Raw genomic sequence first — 25263 nt, 5'->3', positions numbered from 1 at the left:
TACCTCTGCTTCTCTTCTTAAATGAAAGAACAACATTGGGTATTCTCCAGTCCTCTTAAACCTTGCCTCAGGCCAAAAAGGATGTAAAGATATATGTTAAAGCCCCAGCTGTTTCCTCACTTGCCTCCTATAGTACTCTGGGATAGATCCCAACAGGCCCTGAGGATTCATCTACCTTAATTCATTTTAAGACACTCAACACTTGCTCCTTCATTACATTGATTCGCCCAAGAGTATTCCGACACCTTTCCCTAACCTCAGCATCCCTCACCTCTCGCTTGGTGAATACTGATGTAAAGTCAAGGATCTCATCCATTTCCTCTGGCTGTGTGCATAACCTCCGGCCTTTATCCTTGAGTGGGCCTACTCTTTCCCAACTACCCTCTTCATCCTAAAATATTTTTTTTAAAAATGTCTTGGGTTTCTTTTAACCCTGCTGGCCAAGGTCATTTTATAGCCCATTTAAGTTCCTTCCTACCTTATTTATATTCTTCAAGGAATTTGTTTTTAGTTGCCCAGGCCTTGGGTATGTTTCCATTAGTTTTGACTAAGCTAAATATTTTCTCTGTCATCTAAGGTTCCTGAATCCTGCCATTCCTGTCTTTCATTTTCACAGGAACGTGTCTGTCCTGCACTCTAATCAATTGATCTTAAAAGATTCCAACAAGTTTGATGTGGATTTACTCTCAAACAGCCACTCCCAACCCATATTCTCCAATTCTTGCCTAATTTGGTTGTAGTTGGCCTTCCCCCAGTTTAACATCTTCATCTACAAGGTCCACTCTTGTCCTTACACATAAGTAATTGAAAACATGTGGGGGTTATGATCAGTATTCCCAAATTGCTTCCCCACTGAAACTTTGATCATCTGGCCAGTGTCATTTCCCAATACCAGGTCCACTCTGGCCCCCTCCCTCATTGGACTGTCTATGTACTGTTTCAAAAAAACCCTCCTCAACGCACCTAACAAATTGCTCCCAGTGCAAACCCCTGGCATAAAGGGACACCCAGTCAATGTGGGGGAAGTTAAAATCACCCACCACAACAATCCTGTTATTTTCACATTTTTCCAGAATCTGACTACATATCTCATCCTCTATCTCCTACTGGCAGCTGGGAGGCCTGTCGTCCAATCCCAGCATTGTGATTGCACCCTCCCTATTCCTGAGCTCTACCCATAATGCTTTGCTCCAGGATCCCTCCAGGGTATCCTCCCTCAACACACCTATGATATGCTCCCTTGTGAGTAATGCAATTCCCCCAACTCTTCTGCTTCCTTCTCTATCTCATCTAAAACATTGATATCCTGGAACATTAAACTGCCAATCCTGTCCCTCTTTCAACCATGTCGCTGTGATAGCAAAAGCACCATAATTACATGCATTAAACCAGGCTCTAAGTTCATCCATCTTACCTGTTATACCTCTTGCATTGAAGCAAATACAGTCCAAGCCTCCATTTTGGCTGAGTTCAGCAATCTCTCCCTGACTGCTCTTCCTCTTAGCTATATTTATTTCAGTCTCAAGCTCTTCCCCATTCTCAATATTCAGTGACCTGCTGCTCCATTTCCTACCCCCCGCCACACTAGTTTTCCGAATTGCAGCATCAAATCCCCCTTCCAGGATATTGGTGCTCCTTCAGTTTAAGTACAACCCGTCCTTCTGCTACAGGTCCTGCCTTCCCTGGAAGGCATCCCAATGATTCACGTATCTCCCCCATACCAGCTCTTTAGCCACGTGTTCAATTGTACTGCTTCTGTTCCTAACCTCCGTAGTACATGGCATGGGAACCAAATCCTGAGATTACTACCCTAGAGGACCTGCTTTTTACTTCACTGCCTAACTCTCTGAATTGTCATTGCAGGATCTTGTCACTCTTCCTACCTATGTCATTTGGACAATGCCTACTGTCTACTTACCCTCCCATTTCACGATGCCCTCTACCAGCTCAGAGACATCGATGGCCCTGCTGTCACGGAGACAATATGCCATCCTGGAGTCTCTCTTGCTGCCACAGAAGCATATGTCTGTGCCCCTGGGAATCAAATGTCCAATTTCTATAGCTCTACCACATTTTATCCTTACCCTCTGTATAGCATGACCAACTGTGGTGCCATTGCTCTGGCCGTTGCTGCTACTGTCTCCGGATGGTCAATCCCCCTCATCAGTATCCAAAAAGGAAAACTTGTTTGACAGGGGGTCACCCATCTACCTTCCTGGACCTTGGGTGTGACCAAGTTTCTAAAACCTCTGTTGAAGACACTGTCCATCTTTTGTGCACTCCTTAATGTCTCCAACTGCTGCTCATTGGGAACAGTTTTAAAGCCATGGGATTGAACTGCGTTCCAAAATGATATACTAAAAGGAAGATGGGATATATAATTTGTATTTACAGCATCAAAGAATATTAAAATATAAATATACCTGAAAGGCAAAAAAGCAATGGAGGTCAGGAAGAGTGGGGATAATGACAAATAGGAGTTCATGCAGGGCGAGATTTCGGACGAATTGGATTTTGTGGAAGGTGTGAACTGGAGGATGTTTATTGGAACATTAATCATTTAATCCTGAAGATTATAGAAGTATGGAAAGGACTTTGGTTAACATCAAGAGTGATGTTTTAAAAAAAGGAACTATGGATGCTGGAAATTATTAACAAAAGTAGAAATTGCTGGAAAAATACAGCATGTCTGGCAGTATCTGTGGAGAGAAATCTGTTAATGTCATTAAGGCAGATAATATTATGCATGTGGAAATTGGCTGATTTAATATGGAAGGAATGCTGGGTTGAGTTTACATCAGAGTTAAAGGCAATTGCTACACTGTAGATTTCTCTTAGCTAATATAAGTGGGTGATATCAATGGGCAGGAGATTTTCTCATACAAACTGAAGAGTATTTCCTTTTCCTTTTGAGAAGTAGGTATTGTGCACCTTGTCATACAGCACATCACTGTTGACCTTGATGATGACTATTTCAGCATTCTTGATGAGTAGGAATTTTAGATCAGAGTGATTAGATCAAAGGCTTATTAAAAAGTTGAGAGTAGAGCTGAGTCATGACATTGAAATTGAGGCTCTTTGAAGAGGAAACTAAGGATTTGTTCCAACAGCAGGTCAGAGGATCAAAGGATTAAAGTTAGTCTTGTTTGAGAAGAGCAGTGATGTTGTACATATTGAAAGGGAGGGACATCATGCCATTGGAAAGGAAGATACTGGAGTTGTCTGCCGTGGGGACCAGTAGGAATGCTTGAATAGACTGGGGAAAGTGTCACTGAAGCAGAAAGGAAACCTTACTGAATGGATGAGTTAAATGAATATGCAAGCGTAAGAATGAAGACTAGAAGTAAGTCATTCAGTCCCTTAAGCATGCTGCACTATTCATTAAAATGATGGTGATTTGTTTGTTTTTAATTCCACATTCACATCTACTCCTCCTCTCCCCCCCCCCCCCCGCCCTTGCCAACCAATGATCTATATACCTCTGCCCAGAAAGAATGTGTCTATCTCCACCTTAAAACTATTTAACAATTAGACCCCCATCTCTTTTGAGGCAAAGAGTTCCAAAGTCTCATAAACCTCCTAAGGGGGAAATAAATTCTCCCCAGCTTTATCCTAAAGGTATCCTATTTCTCAAACAGTGCCCCTTTCTTTTGGGCACAGCCACAAATAGAAACATTATTTCCATGTCCATCTTATCAAGGACATACAGGATCCTGTATAGTTCAATTGAGTCATCCTTTGCTTGTCTGAACTCCAGTGGAAACAGGTTGACTCTGTCCAACATTTCCTCATAAGGCAATCTATTCATTCTAGATAGCAACCTAGTAAAACTCCTCTGAACTACCTCCACTGCCTCTTTCTTTGAGTAAGGAGACAAGCCTGCACATAGTAGTCAGAATGTGCTTTTACCAATGCCGTGTACAACCACACTATAACATCCTTACTTTTATTTCTAATCTAATAGTGAGCATCCCCATCATACACCTTAAAAACGCCCTGTTTATGTCCACTCTTATCAATCATCGTTCCATGCTAATATATGATCCTGAATCCATGAACCATTATCTTGGCGATTAATCTCATGTGGCGCAGTATCAAGTGCTCTGTTGAAATTCCTGATGCACTTCATCTACTGGTTCCCCATTATCTATCCTACAAGACACATCATCAAAAAAAAACTAATATATTTGCCAAACAAGGCTTCCTTTTTGAAAAAACAATATTGACTTGTTCTAATCATACTAGACTTTTCAAAGTCCGCTGTTAAGATTTTGTTAACAAAAGATCCCAGCATTTTCAACACAACTGGTATTAGGCCACCTAATCTGTAGTTCACTTTCATCTTTCTTGAAAAGCAATCTAATGTTTGGTAACTTCCAATCTGTTACTGTTCATGAATTGAAGGAATTTTGGAAAATCACAGCTGACACAATAGCATTCTCTGCAGCTATGCCTTTTGGAACCATGGGGTGTAGGCCATCAGGAGCCAGAGAGTTGTCAGATTTTCATTGTTTAAGCTTCTTAATTTTTCTGAAATTATTACCTTAGTATCCTCATTGTTTTTTGCCTGAAGATGAAGATGTTTCTGGTGTGCAATTTGTGTCCTCTGCTGTGAAGACACGAACATTCAACAAACTCATCTTTTAGACCACCCTTGTGAATTTGATTGTCCCAGTCTATATTCGTATTGAAGATCCCCACAATTTTACACTGAGTTTTTTGTAAGTTCCCAATAGTTACTTGTTTAATGATTTGTTCAATGACACAACTACCATTAGAGGGCATTGAAACTACTCCAGCATTTTCTGATATTTGTTATTGTTAGTCTTCAGCCATACCAAATCTAACTGATGGTCTTTCTCACTAATGTCCTTTTGTCATCCATTTCTTTCAGGGCTACCCCTCTTCCTTGTATGAAATATTATTCTGACATATTTTGTACTCTGAAATATTCATGTCAGAACTTTTTTTAATGTTGCAGCTATGTCTCTGAAATAGTGATTGTGAGGATTGCAGATGCTGGAGATCAGAGCTTAAAAATGTGTTGCTGGAAAAGCGCAGCAGGCAGCATCAAAGCGCATCAGGTCAGGCAGCATCCTTTGCTGCCTGACCTGCTGCGCTTTTCCAGCAACACATTTTTAAGCTCTAAATCTCTATTTGTGCCATTACTTCTTCCATCTCTGTACAAGTATTTCATGCATTCAGATGAATAGAGTGTCTTTAGTATTGTTCCCTTCATTTAGTTTATTCACTAATGCACAGTTGTTGCTAAACTCTGACCCTTTTTGTCTCACTTTGCCATTAGCTACTGCTCTGTTGCCACGATCTTGTTGGATTTCTAGAGATGCCCCTTTCCCTACAAAAAACTAAAGTTACAGAAATTTGCAGTTTTGTCAGTGTTAAACCAGATGAAAGTTTGGAGGATGGGAAGTTAATAATCATCATGGAGCTGGGCAAGAGTAGAGCATCTTTGTCCCACTGTCATTCAAGTGCCACAGTGATTTCCGACTAATTATTTTTCAGGCGTTAAATTTAATATTTGTATCTCATGGCTGGATTTCAATGATATAGTATATTACTATTTCGTTCATGAGCAAGACCTGTCAACAACTAGCTGCAGTATTTGCATTGCTGAATTTAATAACATTCACAAATTATGGTCAGGTTACGTTAATCGATATCACATGTGCTGAAGAGGTTGAAATTTACTGTTCAGCTGCAACAGCAATAGGGAGGGAAGATAATGAACTTGAGTCGTAGTCATGACAAGAATGCAGTCATAATGCAATCTCCGCTTGAATGTTAAGCACCTCTATCACATTTCTGTGATGCACTTCCACTGCTAATATTTATTGGAGTGCTTGTTTATATTTACATATCGAGTCAGCAGCAGCACATGCTGAAAGGATAGATTTGCTGTATTTTTTTAAAATCCATGACAAACCCAGTGAAAGCAGAATCTGTCCATGTTATGCAAATCCCAGAATATTAAATAGATGTGTAAATGTGACTATTTACTGTTTGTTATCAATCAAGCCTTTTGCTGCAAAAGCAGGCGAACTGGTTTGAGGTACAGATCAGCCAAAATCTAATTGAAAAGTAGAATTGGCTCATAGGTCATATGCTTCTGTAATGATGAATGTTTTTGGTTTTAGCTCCTTTACAATAAATTTTCCAGATGGCTCTTCTGTCATGGAGTTGCAGACAATGCAGACAGTAGCAATGTGAACATAATTATTTCCATTTCATTTCAGTTCCCTTTTTTGAAGTCCTGCTGCTTGCATGTTTCATCATTTGTTTCTGATCCAGCATGGATCTACAGAATCAAGTGAATTTTCCTAATCACGAGTTACAGTACCTTGCTGTAGTTGTGGGTATGTTTGCCAAGCTGGGAAATTGATTTGCAGGCATGTTGTCCCCTGTATAGGTGACGTCTTCAGATCTTGGACTAACCATGATTTGACTTGACCCTCAAGCTCTTGCTGTGTTTTGGGAAATGCATTGCATACAGCTGAGATACATTACTGCAGTTTTCTATCTGAATCTGTTTGAAAAGTCAGTGACAATCTCAAAAAGTAAATAAATGCACTGGACTGTTTTTTGTTTGGCCCTTTTAACCTGCTCTGACATGTGGTAAGCTCAGGGCTGATCTGACCATGCTGTCCATTCCACTTTTCTCTCTGCAGCCCCTAGCCCCCAAAAAAACAATCCTGACACCATTATCTATTAAACTCTATCTTGAATAAATGTGATGACCCAACCAACACATTCCTCTGTGAGAGAAAATTCCAGACTAATGACCACAGCAGCCGAGAAGCACTGAGGCTTATTATGATGTTATAATATTATCATGTTATTTCTTAGTGCCTTTCAGCTGAGGGCAATTGATTCAACACAGACTGATGGGTTCTGATTTGTGTTTTAAAAGCATCTGTCACTGAGAACCATGAGATGCTCATAAAGGACTCCGTTTCGGCTTCTGAAGTGGCTACTGGTCATTACGGTGCAGTCAAGAGCCTAGTATCAACCAATCTAATAACCACAGTGACACCAGAGAAGAAGGCAGAAGAGGAGAAGGCAGAAGAGGAGGAGAAAAAGGCCAAGATTGATATTACTCCATCGGTCACACCGGCCAAGCATGAAATAAAGGTAGTGTGCACTGGGGCATGAAAAATGTACTGATGAGAAAATAGGCAGATAACACATCTGAAAGTGAAGAGAGTTAGACTATTGTTGGAAATTTTGTTAGATTAATAAGAAACTAATTCGATTAGCTTTGCTCTAAAGTATAAAAACATGCTAATGCTTAGAAGTAGAGTAATTGTTTGCATTGTTGCTATACACCATTTCAAGTGAGTTAACAGTTCAACAAAAACAATAAAACAAGGGATTTGATATAAGCATATATACAATAAGCCATAATTCCTAGTCTGTTGATTTGTTAATGCAGTACATTTTTTAAAAAAAGACATATTTTAATATGATTTTGGAACCAAGGAAGAGCTTGCAGTTTTGAGTGTTTGATATTCCTATTACATTTTTAATTTGATAGCCAGGGAAATGTGTGTTAAGAAGTCTGACATTAAAGCTAAAGTTTTGTTGCCATTTCTTTTAAGTCATTAAAGGATTAAATAGTCTGAAAACTTCCAGCAAAATGTTTCGTTGAATCTGCATCCTCATCATTATTAGTGGTCATCAGCGAGATGTACATACAGAATAGCTCCTTAAATTCGATCATCGCTTGGGTACCAGATGAACATTATAATACTGAAGCTTCAAGTTGTTTCATTGTGTCACTGCAACAGAAGGGGAAAGATTGATAAACCTCAGAATTTTACTTATGTTTTATGTTTGCAGACTTGGCCAGTAAATGGTGGAACTGCTACTTGAGTTTATTGATGCAACAATTATGTCAGAATATCATTTGTAGATATTTTCCTAATCAACCTGTTCAGAGATGTAATTACATATCTCTGGAACAGGTGCAACTTGAACCCAGACCTCCTGGCTCAGAGGAAGGGACACTACAATTGTGCCACAAGAGCATTGAAAATCCCTTGTAACTTATTTATATATTTTAGAGAGAGTACCTTTGCAGGACCCAAAAACACATCTAGTTTAGTGCGTCTAGGCAGTGAAGACTAGTGTCTCAATTTATTATTTCTCAAAAATATCGCTGGAAACATCTGGAAATGGGTCACATGTAACATATCTTCTGGAGAGCAATAAATGGCAAAAAGAGGAAGAAAGTAAACACTTTTCAGAACAAAATAATACTTTTTACTTATCAGTTCTTCTGACCCATCCAGATGTTTGCTTATAAGGTAGATAAACTAAATGGAAGTCTTTATTGTCATGCGTGAGGTGTACAATATGAGTAGAAGACAGTGCAAGTTATTCCATAGTGTGGAAACAGGCCATTCGGCCCATCAGGTCCACGCTGACCATTCGAAGAACATCCAACCCAGACCCATGCCCTCAACTCTTTCCCTGTAACTCTATCTTTCCCTTGTTCATCCACTTAACCTACACATCCTTGGACACTATGGGCAATTTAACATGGCCAGTCCACCTAACCTGCACATCTCTGGACTGTGGGAGGAAGCCAGAGCACCCGGAGAAATCCATACAGACACTGGGAGATCGTGCAGACTCCACACACATCCTGAGGGTGGAATCAAACCCGGGTGCCTGGCTCTGTGAAGCAACAGTGCTAACCGATGAGCCACTGCGCCGTACACAAAGTGAGGTTGCCAGTCTGAATCCAAATTAAATAAATAAAGCTCTGATCACCATCGTGCTTCGAAGTAAGTAGAATGTAGCAGAAAAATAAAGATTTATTGAGATAACCAGCTTTTATTAAACAAATATTAGGGTTATCATTCAGATCCTGAGATGGGTTATGGTCTTATACCTCGCCGTAAATAATCACGTGGGCAAACATATGAGAAAATAGTATTTGGAAAATTGCATGCCCATTATGGATCCTGCTGCATTTGCAGTCCACTTTTTGTTTTGATAGATATTTTTATTGAAGAAAAAGAATTTGTTTTAACATATTATTACAAACTTACAAAATAATACACACAAATACAAACATTAATATACAATTTAATATTAAGTAAATAAAGGCCAAAACATAGCAGACAAAGGGAAAAGATAAAGAAAAAAAACCACACAACTAATTAGTAATCTAACCTATAACTAACCAGAATGTATAATAAGATGCCTTACATTACTTAAAAGGGAAAAAAAGGATAACATAATAATTAACTGATGAGGTACATGCTCAGAACAAATTAACATCAAGTCATAATAAAACCCATTTTCATACCCATTGACAAAAAGTAATCAGATAGAACACTGGACCAGCCAGAACCGTTACAACAACTAGATAAAACCCCTGACAAAATGGCTGAAATATCTGTATCTATATAGTTCAGAAAGGGCTGCCATATTTTATAAAATAATTCAGTTTTTTGGTGCACCATATTTTTAAGGAAGTGAAGAGGAATACATTTCATAACCAATCTATACAAAATCAAAAGTCCTGGAGGGCCCTCAGCTACCCAGTTTCCTAAAATATTTTTCCTTACACAAAAGGAGAGAATGGAGAATAATTTCCTCCCGTGCTCATCCAGGGAGGGCAGGTTTCAAAAGCCCAGGAGAAGAGATACTGGATCCACCCTAATTTCTACTCCTAAGATTTCTGCCAGAGCATTTGCTACTCTGACCCAGTATTTGAGGATCTTGTGACATGTCCATAAGCAGTGTGAGAGTGCTGACCTCTGTTTTACATTTTGGACACATTGGGGATGCTCCTGCCCTAAATTTTGCCAATTGTTCTGGTGCTATATGAGTCCTATGGAGTATCTTTAATTGAGTATCATGGGTTCTATTACAGATAGAGATCTTTCTGGCATTTTCCCAAATGTTGTCCCACATTTCTGAAGAGATTTCCAACCCCAATTCCTGATTCCATGTTTTAAACAATCATTCCATGTCTTCCGACACTTTGTTATGTAGTGAATGATAGAGAGTGCTGACCAAGGGTAATGCAGTCCACTTTTCAGAGTCCATAGAGGTGAAAGTCACCCTTGCAGGAGCAAACAGTGGTCGATGATGCAATGGCAGACTCTTCTACACCCCATCCCATTTTTGTTTTCCATTACCAAAAAGTAATCAGATAGAACACTGACAGCCTATTTTCTATCTGCTATTTTGTGTGTGTCTGCTGAAGGCATCTTGCATCCCCATGTGTCACTGTGCATTGATTTGCAAACAAAACCACAAATTTCTCTCTCGGGGATTAATTTAATTATAAACAAAATTGCAAGTTCAGCTTCTTGAAGTTACTGTGTTTAATTTGAACCATATTTAAAATAATTTTCCCCCCTCCTGCAGGATTGGAAGTTGTTTCTTTGTTTTGTTTTCCTACTTGGCTCAAATCTACATTGGCATTAAAATTCCTCCTTAATCTCTTCACGTCAAGATCTTATATGATGTGGATTCTGTACTTAATTTTCTTTTGCATTATAACAAATGTAGGAGTCAAGATCCATTGTTTATGACTGAAAAAAGACCCATAATCTATTGGGAAAATGTAGTTCACAAAACAGCAAGAAAATAGCATATTATTTGACTGTAGAGAAACTGTACACTCTGCAGTACAGGGATACCTGAGTGTCCTTGTATATGGAGGAGCAAAGGATAGCTTTTGCAAATAGCAAATAATTAGGAAAGGAAATGGAATTGTATAGCCATACAGCAGAGAAACAGACTCTTCAGTCCAAATTGTCTGTGCTGACCAGACATCCCAATCTGACCAATTTTGCCAGCATTTGGCCCCTATCCCTCCAAACCCCTTCTATACGTATACCCATCCAGATTCCTTTTAAATGTTGTAATTGTACCAGCCTCCTCAACTTCCTCTGGCAGCTCATTCCAGTCACTCATCACCCTCTATGTGAAAAAATTTCCCTTACGTCCCTTTTAAATCCTTCCCATCTCCCCTTAAACCTGTGCTGTCTAGTCTTGGACTCCCCCACCTTCAAAAAAAAAACCTTGGTTATTCACCCTATCCATGCCCCTCATGATTTTATAAACCTCTATAAGGTCAGCCCTCTGCCTCTGATGCAGCAGGGAAAATAGCCCCAGCCTATTCAGTCTGTCCCTATAGCTCAAACCCTCTAGTCCCGGCAATATCCTTGTAAATCTTTACTGCACCCTCTCAAGTTTAACAACACCCTTCCTATAGAAGGGTAACCAGAATTGTGCTCTAAAAGTGATCTCATCAATGTCCTATAGGGCCACAATATTGGGAGAGGGATTGAGTTTCTGAGCCATGAACTCATGCTGAAGCTGTACAAAACTCTGGTGCAGCTGCATTCGGAGTATTGCATACAGTGCTGGTCACCACATTGTAGGAAGGATGTGGAAGCTTTAGAAAGGCTGCAGAGGTGACTTACTTGGATATTGCCCAGTATGGAGGGAAGGTCTTGTGAGGAAAGGCTGAGGGACTTGAGGCTGTTTTTGTTTGAGAGAAGGTTGAGAGGTGACTTAATTGAGACACATAAGATAATCAGAGCATTAGATAGCGTAGACAGTAAGAGCCTTTTTCCTTGGATGATGAGGGCTATCACGAGGGGACATAGCTTTAAATTGAGTGATGATAGATATAGGACACAATTGGAGGTAGTTTCTTTATTCAGAGAATAGTAGGGACGTGGAATGCCCTGCCTGCAACAGTAGTAGACTTGCCAACTTTAAAGGCATTTAAATAGGCATTGGATAAACGTATGGATAAGAATAGAATAGTGTAGGATAAGTAGGTTTCAGATTTGGTTCCACAGGTTGGTGCAACATGGGGGGGCCGAAGGGCCTGTACTGTGCTGCAATGTTCTATGTTCTAACATGATGCCCCAACTCCTATACTCAATGTTCTGACCAATGGAGGCAAGCATGCCAAATGCTGCCTTCACCACTCTGTCTACCGCTTCAAAGGAACAACTTAACCCACATCTCTAGATCTCCTTGTTCGGTACCACTCCCCAGAGCCACCATTAACTGTATAAGTCTTATCCTGTCAGGGTATGAAGTATAGAAGGATAATTTACAATATATTGATGAGCTCATATCTACACCTTTGGTCTCACCTTACTTAAAGAGGAGGACAAGTTTGCATTGGAAGCAATTCAGAGGGAGTTCAGTAGTTGATTTCTAGAAAGGAGTAGTTGTCTTTAAAAGATATACATACATTCACTTGAGTTTAGAAGAATGAAAAGCAGTAATATTGCAACGCGACGTTATCGGAGGACTAACAGGGTAGATGCTGTTTCCTTTTAGGTTTTGGAGCTGACTACAAGTATGGGTACATAATTAAAGAAAATGTTTTCCGTTTAGAGATATGGATGAATATCTCTTGTGAGGGCCATTAGTCTTTGGAATTCTCTTCCACACAGCAGACGGGCTGAGTCACTGGATGTACTCAAGGCTGAGTTAGACAGATTTTAGATTGGCAAAAGTGTTATAGAGAATACAGCAAGATGTCCATAAGACCATCATTGGATCAAGCATGATCTTTTTGAATAACGGAGTAGGTTCAATAGACTAAATGGCCTTTCCGCCTATTTCTGACCTTGTTATCAGTTGTCATTATTTCGGAAGCTGAGATTGGCAACCATAATAGTAACGAAGTACCTGATCTTCCTATTAACTGGAATTAAAATATTCAGTTCTACATGCAATCCAGAACAAGCCATGTTCCAGTGCATACTTTGTAGATCCATTCTCAGTCTACATTTAATCGAAGCCCCAAACTTAAGTGAAATATTATATTCTCTCGCCTAAGGACGTAAGCTCAGAGTAAAACTCAAGTTCCTTATCGTTCCTAAACTGCAGCAATGTTCAATTTGTAACTAATTTTCAGCAATCCATTGAATGCTGTAGCATTATATTTTTGTTTTGTTGTCTTTCAAAGAAAGAAAACTTCAATGTGAAGCCTGATTTTTGCCAGAATTACATTTTCCACATGTTCATATTTAGATTTCTTATACACAAGCAAGATTTTTGGTAATTTTGTTTGCCTCCAATATATTTTAAAAGCTCTAATATTCATCAAATAAGAAAAATCCATTTTAGCAGCTTGTTATTTATTGGGGGACAAAAAGATTATTTTTATCCCCCTATACCCCAAAACAAACTTTGCAGGATGGTGAATTGTGTCGCCCTTGGCATCCTATCAGTGGAACTCTGTGACCATCTGCTTGGAAGGCTTCAATAGAAGCTTGGGGCAAATCATGGTCAGAATAAGTTCTACTGCTCTATTAAGGTTGGTGCTGGTTCTCCTGTCTTGGTCCTGTGGTTTGCCCAGGCTGGGAACTTAACCTATCACCAATTGAGAATGCAAAAATCTTGCAACTTGGCTCTTTTGGCACTATCATTTTGTTCTGAATGCTTGCTAATGGGTCTATTAATAAATGGGGTTACATGGTGCTACATTTGCTAAATAGAAATGCATTGAACAGTTAGAAAAAGCTTAAATGTATCAGTGGGATTATTGCATTTAATTGAGTTTAGAAATTTACTCTCCATATGTCAAATTAAAAATGGCATTGTTTCTTTTGTTTTTTTTAAATTAGATTTTTGGTTTGTTTTGATGGTGTGATGTTGTTTATAAATATTTGACTTGGAATTTCTTTCAACGTGAAGCTTTTTAAGTACTTACGACCATCCCCAATAGAAAAAACCCGTGATCTGCTGATTGAAGCTATTAGTTCTTGTGATGGTGCTTCCAAATTGGTGTTAAGTTTAAAAAAAAAAGTTCCTCTGATTTTCCTTGGACCGAAGAAAAGATATGTTGCTGGTTATGTGCCCAAATCAGCTGAGGATGATACATGACATAGAGGGGGCCATGGAGGTGATGGTGTTCTAAGATATTCGTTGCTTCTGCCTTTGGTCACTATTGCACTTGGCATTGAAAATGTTCAACATATTCATGTTAAGTGCATTTGACTGCTGTTTTACCACTGTTAAGCCTGATTTTTAATTCAAGGTCAGTTTTGAGGTTGATGGATAACAGAGAATTCAGAAACTCCTGCAAAATCTAGAAATCATAGCTCTCAGGTCTCATTCCAATTCTACTGGCTAATGTCCATCCAAAATGGGTAAGACGAATTGGTGAAAGTCACTCTATTCTGGTGCTGTTCAACAACAAGTAAGATTGGCTGCCTGGATCATCTTGCAGGTCTCATCTGCTACTGGTGGAAAAGTTACTGGGGCAATTTTGACTGCTTACAAATTCATTAATGTAAATTGATTAATGCCTTTCTTAAAATAGTGGACTGAATAATTTTATGTAAATATTTCGAACCAGAGTTACTAACAGTATCATTCCATTCCCACAGATTGTAAAAATCTTTTCTTTGTAAACTTAAGACGTATGATAAATATTTAAAGCTCAAGAAGGAAACAAACAAATGTGAAACATGAAGACTGTAGCATTTATCACCTCATGAGAAAAAAATTGACTTTTCTAACAACATTAGTGTTGGTAAAATTGAACTATGCTGAAATAAGAAAAGGTTTTCTCTTCGGCTTTTCAAATTTTCAGAGTTTCTGTTAACTTATGGGTCTGAGTTAGAGGGCACCAGAAATTTGACAAAGGTGTGCTAGAATGCTTCTATGTTCCGCATACCATATTTCCAAATCATGTTTGCCAATTAGCATTTTATTTTAAATTCCCCTACCATATCCTAAATGAAACCCTTTTTGAACTCCCAGAGCTCTGCTGTTGACATCTATAATCCCCAGTAGGACTTCATGCATGAACTGGATGTGCACTGAAGTGTTTGGGAGCAAGAAATGTAACTAATTTGAGCAGTATTAGAACGGGACCATCACTATTTGACATGTAACTAGAAGGGGGGGGGGGGGGGGAAGGTGGAAACACATCAGCAAGATGAACTACAAAGATAAGTTTGAAAATAAAATGGCATTATATAAACCCAAGGCAATTAAGCAAGTTGAGAATTAATTATAAGCTAGAGGTAAACAAGTCAATTGAAGAAATGCACAGGAGGAAAGGGTAAATCACCAAAGAGAGATTTAATTAAAGTGATTAGATGATGGTAAATGGAAAACAAATTTAATTTAACATCCAATGCCAAAACAATTGATACTCCTGAAAAGTATTTAAACAAATTACAGCAATTCAAATTATTCTCACTAAAGTTTTTGTGGGGTGTCTTGCAACTTAGTATTTCTGAGTCACAAAATTACTGAATATTTCTGGTTAGCAGAAGCTCTGAAATTTTGGAAGAACAAATGCAATGGGGAACAAATACAATGGGAATGCATTAACTAATAATTATCTTTTTTTGTCTTTTTCTTTATGTTCCTGCTTATTTCTGTTGCTCCTGGACATTCTGTGATTTCCTTTTCATACCCCCCTCCATAGACCTCATTCTTTGGCACAGATTCACTTCGCTCTTCCTCTCGCTCTCTGCCTTTGCATTGTGACTCTTCTGTGTCATCAACGAGCGTTCATAGGAGATGTACAGAGAATGTTTTGAAATCAACTGGTCGTATTAAGACCAAAGACACTAGAAGTGCTTCTAATCCATTATTAGTCTTTGATTCTTCAAAGTATGTTGATAAGAAAACAATGGAATTTAAAAAGGGCCAAGATCTAGGGCCTAGATCTAGGAAAGGAGGAACTTTGTTTTCATTCTCCTTGCATCTCCCAGCATCATTCTCTTTGTTAGATGATGATGGCTATCTTACCTTTCCAAGCTTCTCTGATGCCAGTTTCTTACCTCAAAGTTTCCAACGTTATCTGCCCATTCAATCACCTTCACTTGTCCCCTGTTTTCTTTTCATTTTCTTCTTCCTTCTCTCAGCCTCTTTCTCTGTGCCTTACGCTCTCACTCTCTCATTCCCCCTTGCTATAAGTCTGTGCTACCTGGAGCCCAGGGCAGCCTCCTTAAGTGCTTCAGTTGACAATGACCTGAGTGACAGTTCAGAGGAAGAGGTGTGTACCTCGGCCTAGAACACAGTTCTTTGTGTTCAGTGCTTGAGTGTCCTGCGCAATGTGAAACCTGCAATAGTAATCTTACTTTCAGAAACTCATTGCTGTCTTTTCTTGTTGTTAAAGTTATGTTTCAAAGAGACATAGCTGTAATGTGACTCATCAGATTAGACAAAAAGTTTTTGTATTTGCAGATGGAAAGAATTCTCTGGAAAAACAGCTCTATTCTTCAACAGCTAAGAAGATTGTTCACTAATCATAGTGGAAAAATATGAAGTAATTGGAGTCTGATACGTAGTTCTTCCACTTATAAAGATGTAAAATTCCTAAATTGAATGAGGTCATTCAATTAGGCCATGCTGGCATTTCCCTAAGGGTTGTTTGGAGCCAGTTTGATAGGTCAATCAGTTTAGTTTCTCTGGTGTGAGACAGCCACAACCTCATTAGTATTACAGTAGTCCATTTGTTCTTCAGTGAACCTTATTCTGCTCAGTGAATGGCTCAATCTGTGTCGAAATACCAAACATCAAAGGCCTGATTAGTCACCTTTTAAAGACCGAACTATGTCATTTTATGTTTGATAATATAGTTTTAAAATTATGGTTGTTATCTCACTCATATGCTTAATGTTGTTTTGAAATATCCTACTTGTTGCTTATGAAGTCCTATTTAATGCAGAATTTGAAGATACTGTGGTCCTCAGTGAAAATAGTGTCTAGGAACTGTCAGCATGAAATACTCCGTGACCTTATTCAGTAATTTTTCCTTGAATTAATATCGTACAGAAAGATAAAATGAAACCAGTTTTATGGATAAAGAGCTAAATCCTGCTTTGGAAGTGGACAAATGAAGTAGGCAGAAAACATGGCATGATTTTGCAGGCACGAAAACAGATTGAGGAGTACAGATTTAATTAACTTCACTGTAAAGTTGAAAATGAAAACTTGGTGTCTAATCTCAAATCATCCTCCAGAGAAGGAGTTCTCAACCTTTCCATTGTTCTTGAGCCTTTCCTCCTCCTCGAAATTCAATAAACCCTCTATCGCAGAAAAACTGTTATTGAGAGGCTTTTGTCATGAAGCAATTCCAGTTGTAAATTCATATACACTAAAATTCCACGGCAGAAAATCAGCTGCTTCACTGTTTATAAATGTCTGGGCTCACTTCACAACTTTGGGGGGGAGAAAAGTCAACATTTATTTCTGACCATATCCAACATGAGTGATGTCCATGGACACAGACCTAGGAGAGGAGGCAATGGCCTGATGTTACAATTGTAAACTATTAATCCAGAAACCTGGGTCATATTGTGGGGACCCAGGTTCGAATCCTACAATGACGGATGGTGGAATTCGCATTTAATATGCAAAACTGTTGTCAATTGCAGGAAAAACCCACCTAGTTCACTTGCGTCCTTTAGGAAGGAAGAACAAAGAAAACTACAGCACGGGAACAGGCCCTTTGGCCCTCCAAGCCTGTGCCGATCCAGATCTTCTGTCTAAACTTGTTGCCTATTTTCAAAGCATCTGTATTCCTCTGCTCCCCGTCCATACATGTATCTGTTTAGATACATCTTAAATGACACTATCGTACCTGCCTTTGCCACCTCCACTGGGAACACATTCCAGGCACCCACTGCCCTCTATGTAAAGAACTTGCCACACATATCTCCCTTATACTTTTCTCATTTTGAACTTGTGACCCCCAGTAATTAAGTACCCCACTCTGGGGGAGAAAAGCTTCTTGCTATCCACCTTGCCTATACCTCTTATGATTTTGTAGACTTCAATTAGGTCCCCCTTCAACCTCTCTCTTTCTAATGAAAATAATCCTAATTTACTACTTCATAGCTAGCACCCTCCATACCAGGCAACATCCTGGTGAACCTCCTCTGCACCCTCTCCAAAGCATTCATATCCTTTTTGGTAATGTGGCAGCCAGAACTGTATGCAGTATTCCGAATGTGGCCGAACCAAAATCTTCTACAACTGTAACATGACCTGCCAACTCTTGTACTCAATATCCTGTCTGATGAAGGAAAGCATGCCTGTATGCCGCCTTGACCACTGTATTGACCTGCATTGCTATTTTCAGGGTACAATGGACCTGACATCCAGATCTCTCTGCACATCAATCTTCCCCACGACTTTTCCATTTACTGTATCGTTTGGTATTGAATTGCATCTTTCAAAATGCATCACCTCACATTTTCCCAGATTGAACTCCATCTGCCATTTCTCCACCCAACTCTCCAATCTATCTATATTCTGCTGTATTGTCTGACCGTCCTCTTCACTATCTGCTACTCCAGTCTTTGTGTCATTTGCAAACTTGCTAATCAGATCACCTATACCTTCCTCTAGATCATTTATGTATGTCACAAACAATAGTGGTCCCAGCACAGATCCCTGTGGAACACCATTGGTCACAATTCTTCATTTTGAGAAACTTCCTTCCGCTGCTACTCTGTCTCCTGTTGCCCAACCAGTTTTCTGTCCATCTCGCTAGTATGCCCTGGACCCCTTGCGACCTCACTTTCACTATCAGGCTACCATGGGGAACCTTATTAAATGCCTTCCTTAAGTCCATGTATATTACATCTGCAGCTCTTCCTTCATCAATCAACTTTGCCACTTCCTCAAAGAATTCTATTAAGTTGGTAAGACATGACCTTTCATGCACAAAACCATGTTGCCTATCACTGATGAGCCCATTTTCTTCCGAATGGGAATAGATCCTATCGCTCAGTATCTTCTTCAGCAGCTTCTCTACCACTGATGTCAGGCTCAATGGTCTGTGATTGCCTGGATTATCCCTGCTACCCTTCTTAAACAAAAGGACAATATTAGCAATTCTCCAGTCCTCTGGGACCTCACCCGTGTTGAAGGGTGCTGCCAAGATACCTGTTAAGGCTTCAGCTACTTCCCTCAGTAACCTGGGATAGATCCCATCCACACCTGGGGACTTGTCCACCTTAATGCTTTTGAGAATACCCAAAACTCCCTCCCTCCTTATGCTGACTTGACCCAGAGTAATCCAATATCTATACCTTACCTCAACGTCCACAATGTCCCTCTCCTCGGTGAATACTGATGTAAAACGCTCATTAAGAATCTCGCCCATTTTCTCTGACTCCGTGCATAACTTTCCTCCTTTGTCCTTGATTGGGCCAACCCTTTCTCTAGTTACCCTCTTGCTTCTTATATATGGATAAAAGGTTTTGGGGTTTTCTTTAAGCCTGTTTGCTAAAATATTTCATGGCCCCTTTTAGCCTCTTAGTTCCTCATTTCAGAATGGTCCTACATTCCCAATATTCTTCCAAAGCTCCGACTGTCATCAGCCTAGACCTTATGTATGCTTCCTTTTTTCTCTTAGCTAGTCTCACAATTTCATCCATGGTTCCCTTGCCATATCTATCCCTCATGTTCACAGGAACATGCCTCTCTGGCACTCTAATCAATCGCTCTTTTTTAAAAGCCTCCCACATATCAAATGTGGATTTACCTTCAAACAATTGCTCCCAATCTACATTCCCCAGCTCCTGCAGAATTTTGATATCATTGGCCTTCCCCCAATTTAGCACTCTCCTTTAGGACCACTCTCATCTTTGTCCATGAGTATTCGAAAACTTACAGAATTGTGATCACTATTTCCAAAATAATTCCCGACTGAAACTTCAACCACCTGGCTGGGCTCATTGTCCAACACCAGGTCCAGTATGGCCCCTTCCCGAGTTGGACTATTTACATAGTGCTCTAGAAAACCCTCTTAGGTGCTCCTTACAAATTCAGCTCCACCTAGACCTAAGTGAATCCCAGTCAATTTGGGAAAACTAAAATCTCCTCTCACCACCACCCTGTTGCTCCGACATCTTTCCATAATCTATTTACATATTTGTACGCTCTATCTCACGCTTGCTGTTGGGAGGCTTGTAGTAGAACCCCAACATTGTTATCACCCCCTTCCTATTTCTGAGCTCTACCCATATTGCCTCACTGCTCAAGTCTTCCATAGGGCCGTCCTTCAGCACAGCTGTGATATCCTCTCCGACCAATGATGCAACTCCTCCATCCCCTTTACTTCCCCCTCTATCCCGTCTGAAGCATCCATATCCTGGAATATTTAGTGCCCTTCCCCCAACCAAGTCTCAGTAAGAGCAATAACATCATACTTCCAGATACTAATCCAAGCCCTAAGTTCATCTCCCTTACCTATTACACTTCTTGCATTAAAATAAATGCACCACAGACCACCAGTCCCTTTGCGTTCATCATCTGATCCCTGCCTACTCTTCCCCTTAGACACACTGACTTCATTATCTAGTTCCTTACAGGCTTTAGTTACCACCTCCTTACTGTCCACTAACTTCCTCATTTGGTTCCCATCTCCCTGCTACATCAGTTTAAACCCTCCCCAACAGTGTTAGCAAAAGCACCGCCAAGGACATTGGCTCCAGTCTGACCCAGGTGTTGACTGTCCAATTTGTAATAGTCGCACCTCTCCCAGAACTGGTCCCAATGTCCCAGAAATCTGAATCCCTCCCTCCTGCACCATCTCTCAAGCCATACACTCATCCTGCCTATTCTTTCGTTTCTACTCTGACTAGCACGTGACACTGGCAGCAATCCCTAGATTACTACCTCTGAGGTCTTACTTTTTAACTTGACTCATAACTCCCTAAATTCTGCTTGTTGGACCTCATCCCCTTTTTTTGTAACCTATATCATTGGTACCTATGTGCACCACGACAGATTGCTGTTCACCCTCCCTCTTCGGAATGTTCTACAGCTGATCTGAGACATCCCTGACCCATGCACCTGGGAGGCAACACACCATCCAGCAGTCTTGTTTTCAACCACAAAACTGCCTATTTACTCCCCTTACAATTGAATCCCCTATGACTATAGCCCTTCCACACTTTTTTCTGCCCTTCTGAACAGCAGAGCCAGCCACGGTGCCATGAACCTGGCTACTGCTGCCTTCCCCTGGTGAGCCATTTCCCCCAACAGTATCCAAAACGGTATACCTATTTTGGAGGGAGATAACGGCATGAGTTGAGAGCTACAGTAATGTGGTTTACTCTTACCTGCCATCTGAGCAATTAGGGATGCCATAGACAGCATTGCCCACATCCTGTGAATTAATTTTTTAAAAAGCTCTTAGTCATAGTGGGGCAGTTGGATTACCTTCATGGGAAGATGGGAAGATGGCAAGATGACAGCCTGGTGGTATTATCGCTGAACTGCTAATCCAGAGACCAAGGTAATGACCCAGGACCTGGGTTCGAATTCTGTCATGGCAGAATGTGAAGTTTGAATTCAGTAAAAATCTGAAACCATTGTCAACTGTTGGAAAAACCCATCTGGTTCACTAATGTCCTTCAGGGAAGGAAACTGCCATTCTTACCTGGTCTGGCCTACATGTGACTCCAGACCCACAGCATCAACTGCCCTCTGGGCAATTAGGGATGGGTAGTGACACCCTTGTCTAGTGATTGAATAATAAGTTAAAAAGAAAGCCACAGGCAGGTCAGGAGGTGGAGTTATCTGAATAGTCAGTTATACTGAGCTTTCAGCCCAAGAAGCACCTAAACACATCAAATTTCAGTGACTCTATTGCTTTACTCCAACTTAAAATGGTGGAAACCTGCTGGAAAAAAGACGACCTGCTAAACACTGTCAGTGGATAAGGAGTAAATCAGTGAAGCAGTGATGTCCTCTCTCCTTTACCCACCTATATCATTGGCACTAGTAACACCACCTCAATCCAGCTTGGCACTGAGAGGATTGAATCAAATTCTTTGAGGTGGGTTTTAAGAAAAAACCTGTTTCACTCATTCTTCACAATGAATCAAGTGCTAATAAAAATCAACAGTTTTTATTAACCAGTTTAGAGTCGTATTTTTGAAAAGGTTTTATTCTTGTAATATCTGATTTGGCAAAGTCTTCTCACAAACCTCTAGTTGAGAACCTCTCCTCTGGAGCACCCAGGATTGGCTGGTAGTGAAGTGTATATACATGATGTGCATGTTTGTATTAATCTTGGAAATATATGAAAAGTTTAAACTACTAGTCATTGTCTGGTCCAGACTGCATGTAAGGATCGTTCAATGAATGAGGGTCTGTTTGCATCATGACCTACATGTCTGTTCAGTAAGAAGGCACAAGCCAGAATTGTATATGATTCAAAGCCCCTGTTAGACTATATTGTCTTAATCTGTATCTTTTGAGCAGAAATTGATTTTCGTTCTTAATTTACCAGGGAACTTAATATTACCCAATTTTTCAGCTATCTAGACACATGAATACAAGAATATGGGCCAAATTACTACTAATGATTTTATTGCAGTTCACTGAAGAAAGGATGATAATTTTGCTTCAGGATTGAAAATCTAAAGATTTATTAAGACAAAGATTTAAGACCAGTCTCCTTAATTTCTCACAAAAGATGACAAATGGAAAAACTTCACTATGCTGATGAAACTTTGTAAAATGTAAATTTGTGACTGATGTTAGTAAAGTCAGAAACCGTAGCCCTTTGATCGACGTTCAATATTCCTTGGACATTTTTTCCCTTCCAGTGAAATGCGAGTGCTTTGCTGCATCTTGGCCACAATTCTAATAAGTCAGTGTTTCTTAAGTAGATATTGTTAAGTGGTCTTTGCTGTAGAAAATATTTGTCTTAGTTATCACCGAAAATTACTTTCCTGCAGTAAATGATTTAGAAAACTAAGAGGAAATGAAGCATTGAATTTGAGAGTGTAAACTGCAGTACTTCTATTTTTTATTGTATGAGAGGATAAGATGAAAATGCACCATTTTTAAAAAGGAAATATTGTACTTAAATTAATTCAGTGACAGCACCACATGGATTCAAAACCATCAAATTAACTTTCTGGATAATTGATAATGAGTTCTTATTTTAGTCTTCGTTGAGACTTCACAAAAAGTCCTAAAAATAAGATCTGCAGAGACATGTACAGTCTAACTGTAAATTGAGCTGTTAGGATTTCTGGACATTATTCTGTTCACCATAAATGCTGCAAGCAGACCTGTATATAATTATTCCTAAAAGAAAGCAATGGTACACATGAGGGCCTGAGAATCAGGCTGCTGTCACAGCAACTGAAAATAGTTCCTGAAATAAACTTTTGCTTCTGGTGTAAATGAGTTGCATTTTTTTAAAATTAATATAGTTAGTTACAAAATTGTAAAATGTTTGATTTAAACCAGACCGAATCAATTTTGTATCTCAAAAAAAAAGCCATATGAACTTTCAAGAATGTAGGTGGACATTTGCAACCTCCACTGAATCACCATGCAGTGTGAACAAAAGGGTCCCATTTTGCTAAGCTATAACCTGCACTCCACAGCCACCTTATATATAACATATATGATTTCGGCTAGATGATATTCACGCCTCTCTGGCTACCTTGAAGAGACATTCAACCCCTCCTGAACATGTGCAAGTTCCTTAGTTCCATTTTAAGATCCCCTATCCCCTATCTCCTATTGTTCAAGGTGAGTGAAACATGTCCTTCCCTCTGAGCTTTTTGTGTTCTTGCTGGAGTTTAATCAGCAGCCCTTAAGTGAGTGCTGAAGGCCACTAATAAACAATTCATCTTTTTACCTTGCTGGATGGGCACCACAGCACTTCTGAAAGCCATTTCTGGCCTTCCAGAACAGGATGCTATTCTGTTCCTGTCCCCACTTCTTGAAACCTATTTGAGGGACTTTGCCATATCACAACTCCCAAAATCAGCAAACTGCCTCTGTATGCCCAAGGAGGGTCCTTAGCTTGTTGGCTCCTGATGTATGTCTGAATGTGCCACTTAGTTTGGATCTAATCCAATTTCTAGCTCTTTATCTTTCTCTGCAGTGAAATGTCAGGAGTATAGCCACTCAAGCTTCAATTTTCTTAAAACAATACAACTGTACAAAGAAAACTGAATATCCATGGTACATTGTTTTATAAACGTACAGTTTAATTTTATGAGTGCTACTCATTTGGTTGTAGCATGCATGTGGCCACTTTGACTTTCATCGTTAGATTGAGATACATCATTGATAGTTTAGTTCTATGTGCTTTGCCCAGCCTTTAATAGAAATAACTTCAAGGAAATCAACCTCTGCCTTACTGTAGAAAAGGGACCCTCATTCTGTGCAGCTTGTCTCAGAATTGGAATAGGTTTAAATTAGTTTTTAGAAGCCCGGTGTTTCTATATTTGTTTAAGTCATTTACTGATGCTGTACAAATTGACCCCAAAATCATCACACTTTCAGTAAGTCAAAGTGGAACTGAAATATCATTTCTGAGGCCTTTAAACAATGTGATTTTCTTTTATTAAAAAGCATTCAATCTTGTAACTTGCTATTACACTTCTCATTTTGCCTTAAAAACCATCATTGCTTGTTCCATTTAATTTGTTTCATGCTTATAATGAATCATTTTTTGTCACTGAAGCTGATATGCAATGAGACATGTGAATAAGCTGCCTTGCAATTAAGCTTCACTGTTTTGATGAGGCTGATGTATTTTTATTCCTGCTTTCCTACTGGACATCTTGGAATTTTGCTGACAAAATAGACTGACAGTGAGCAGACTGACACGACGGCTCCTGCTGATGGAGAAACCACCGCAGAGGTTTGTACATTCCACCAGCTTGCATTTCCAATGGAAATGACCCTCATAATCTCACTTGTTTGTCTGAGAGTTTTAATTAGTGCAGCTGTAAATTTGACATTAACGTAGCCACACGATAGTAAATAGATTCATGTGAAGAAATGCCAAGTACAAAGTAACAGAACACTTATTCTATGATAAAATGGGAATTGGCAAGCAAGATCAGCAGGATAAAATGGTTCAAAAAGTCAATGAGAGTGCACTGCATGAAAATTTTATCAGGAAGTCACAATTTATAATGACATTAAAACCTTCTTTGTTTGCTCTTATTTCTCCATTTATACAATGTTTAACTGTAGTGTGATTTGTTACTGGAACATGGGCCAATATAGCTCAGTTGGCTGGATGGCTGGGTTTGCAATGCAGAGTGATGACCACAATGTGGGTTCAGTTTCCACATTGGCTGAGGTTACTATGAAGGATTCTCCTTCTCAACCTCGCTCCTTGCCTCACCAGTTGTCTCTCTCTGTAATGGAAGAGCAGCCCTGTGGTCTGATAAGACTGTGAAAATCCAGCCAGTATATAGATTTTTAATAACTAACTAAATTTTCCCA

General features: G+C 39.6%; 1 protein-coding gene and 1 long non-coding RNA gene across 31 annotated transcripts in view; one reads left to right on the top strand and one right to left on the bottom strand.

The window, feature by feature from the left end:
* Window positions 1–15837, bottom strand: part of LOC148150086 (uncharacterized) — a 30989-nt gene extending 15152 nt beyond the window's left edge. The window contains exon 1 of the long non-coding RNA XR_015756907.1: window positions 15816–15837. This is a non-coding gene — a long non-coding RNA (uncharacterized LOC148150086). The remainder of the gene's footprint in view (window positions 1–15815) is intronic.
* Window positions 1–25263, top strand: part of LOC122549365 (band 4.1-like protein 3) — a 180268-nt gene that overhangs the window by 119915 nt on the left and 35090 nt on the right. For 20 of the 30 annotated variants that reach the window (XM_087986006.1, XM_087986008.1, XM_043689073.2 and 17 more), the window contains exons 12-14: window positions 6929–7149; window positions 15458–16030; window positions 24614–24670. In XM_087986006.1, coding sequence (XP_087842132.1) covers window positions 6929–7149; window positions 15458–16030; window positions 24614–24670 — 851 coding nt within the window. The remainder of the gene's footprint in view (window positions 1–6928; window positions 7150–15457; window positions 16031–24613; window positions 24671–25263) is intronic. The other 10 variants (XM_043689084.2, XM_087986015.1, XM_043689081.2 and 7 more) reach the window with 2 other exon arrangements.

The sequence above is a fragment of the Chiloscyllium plagiosum genome, unplaced genomic scaffold (assembly GCF_037043375.1).
Source record: "Chiloscyllium plagiosum isolate Xiang-an unplaced genomic scaffold, Cpla_swu_hap1 HiC_scaffold_4, whole genome shotgun sequence".
Lineage (NCBI taxonomy): Eukaryota > Metazoa > Chordata > Chondrichthyes > Orectolobiformes > Hemiscylliidae > Chiloscyllium > Chiloscyllium plagiosum.
The sequence above is the reverse complement of the archived record's forward strand: the minus strand, read 5'-3'. Positions and strand labels throughout refer to the sequence as shown.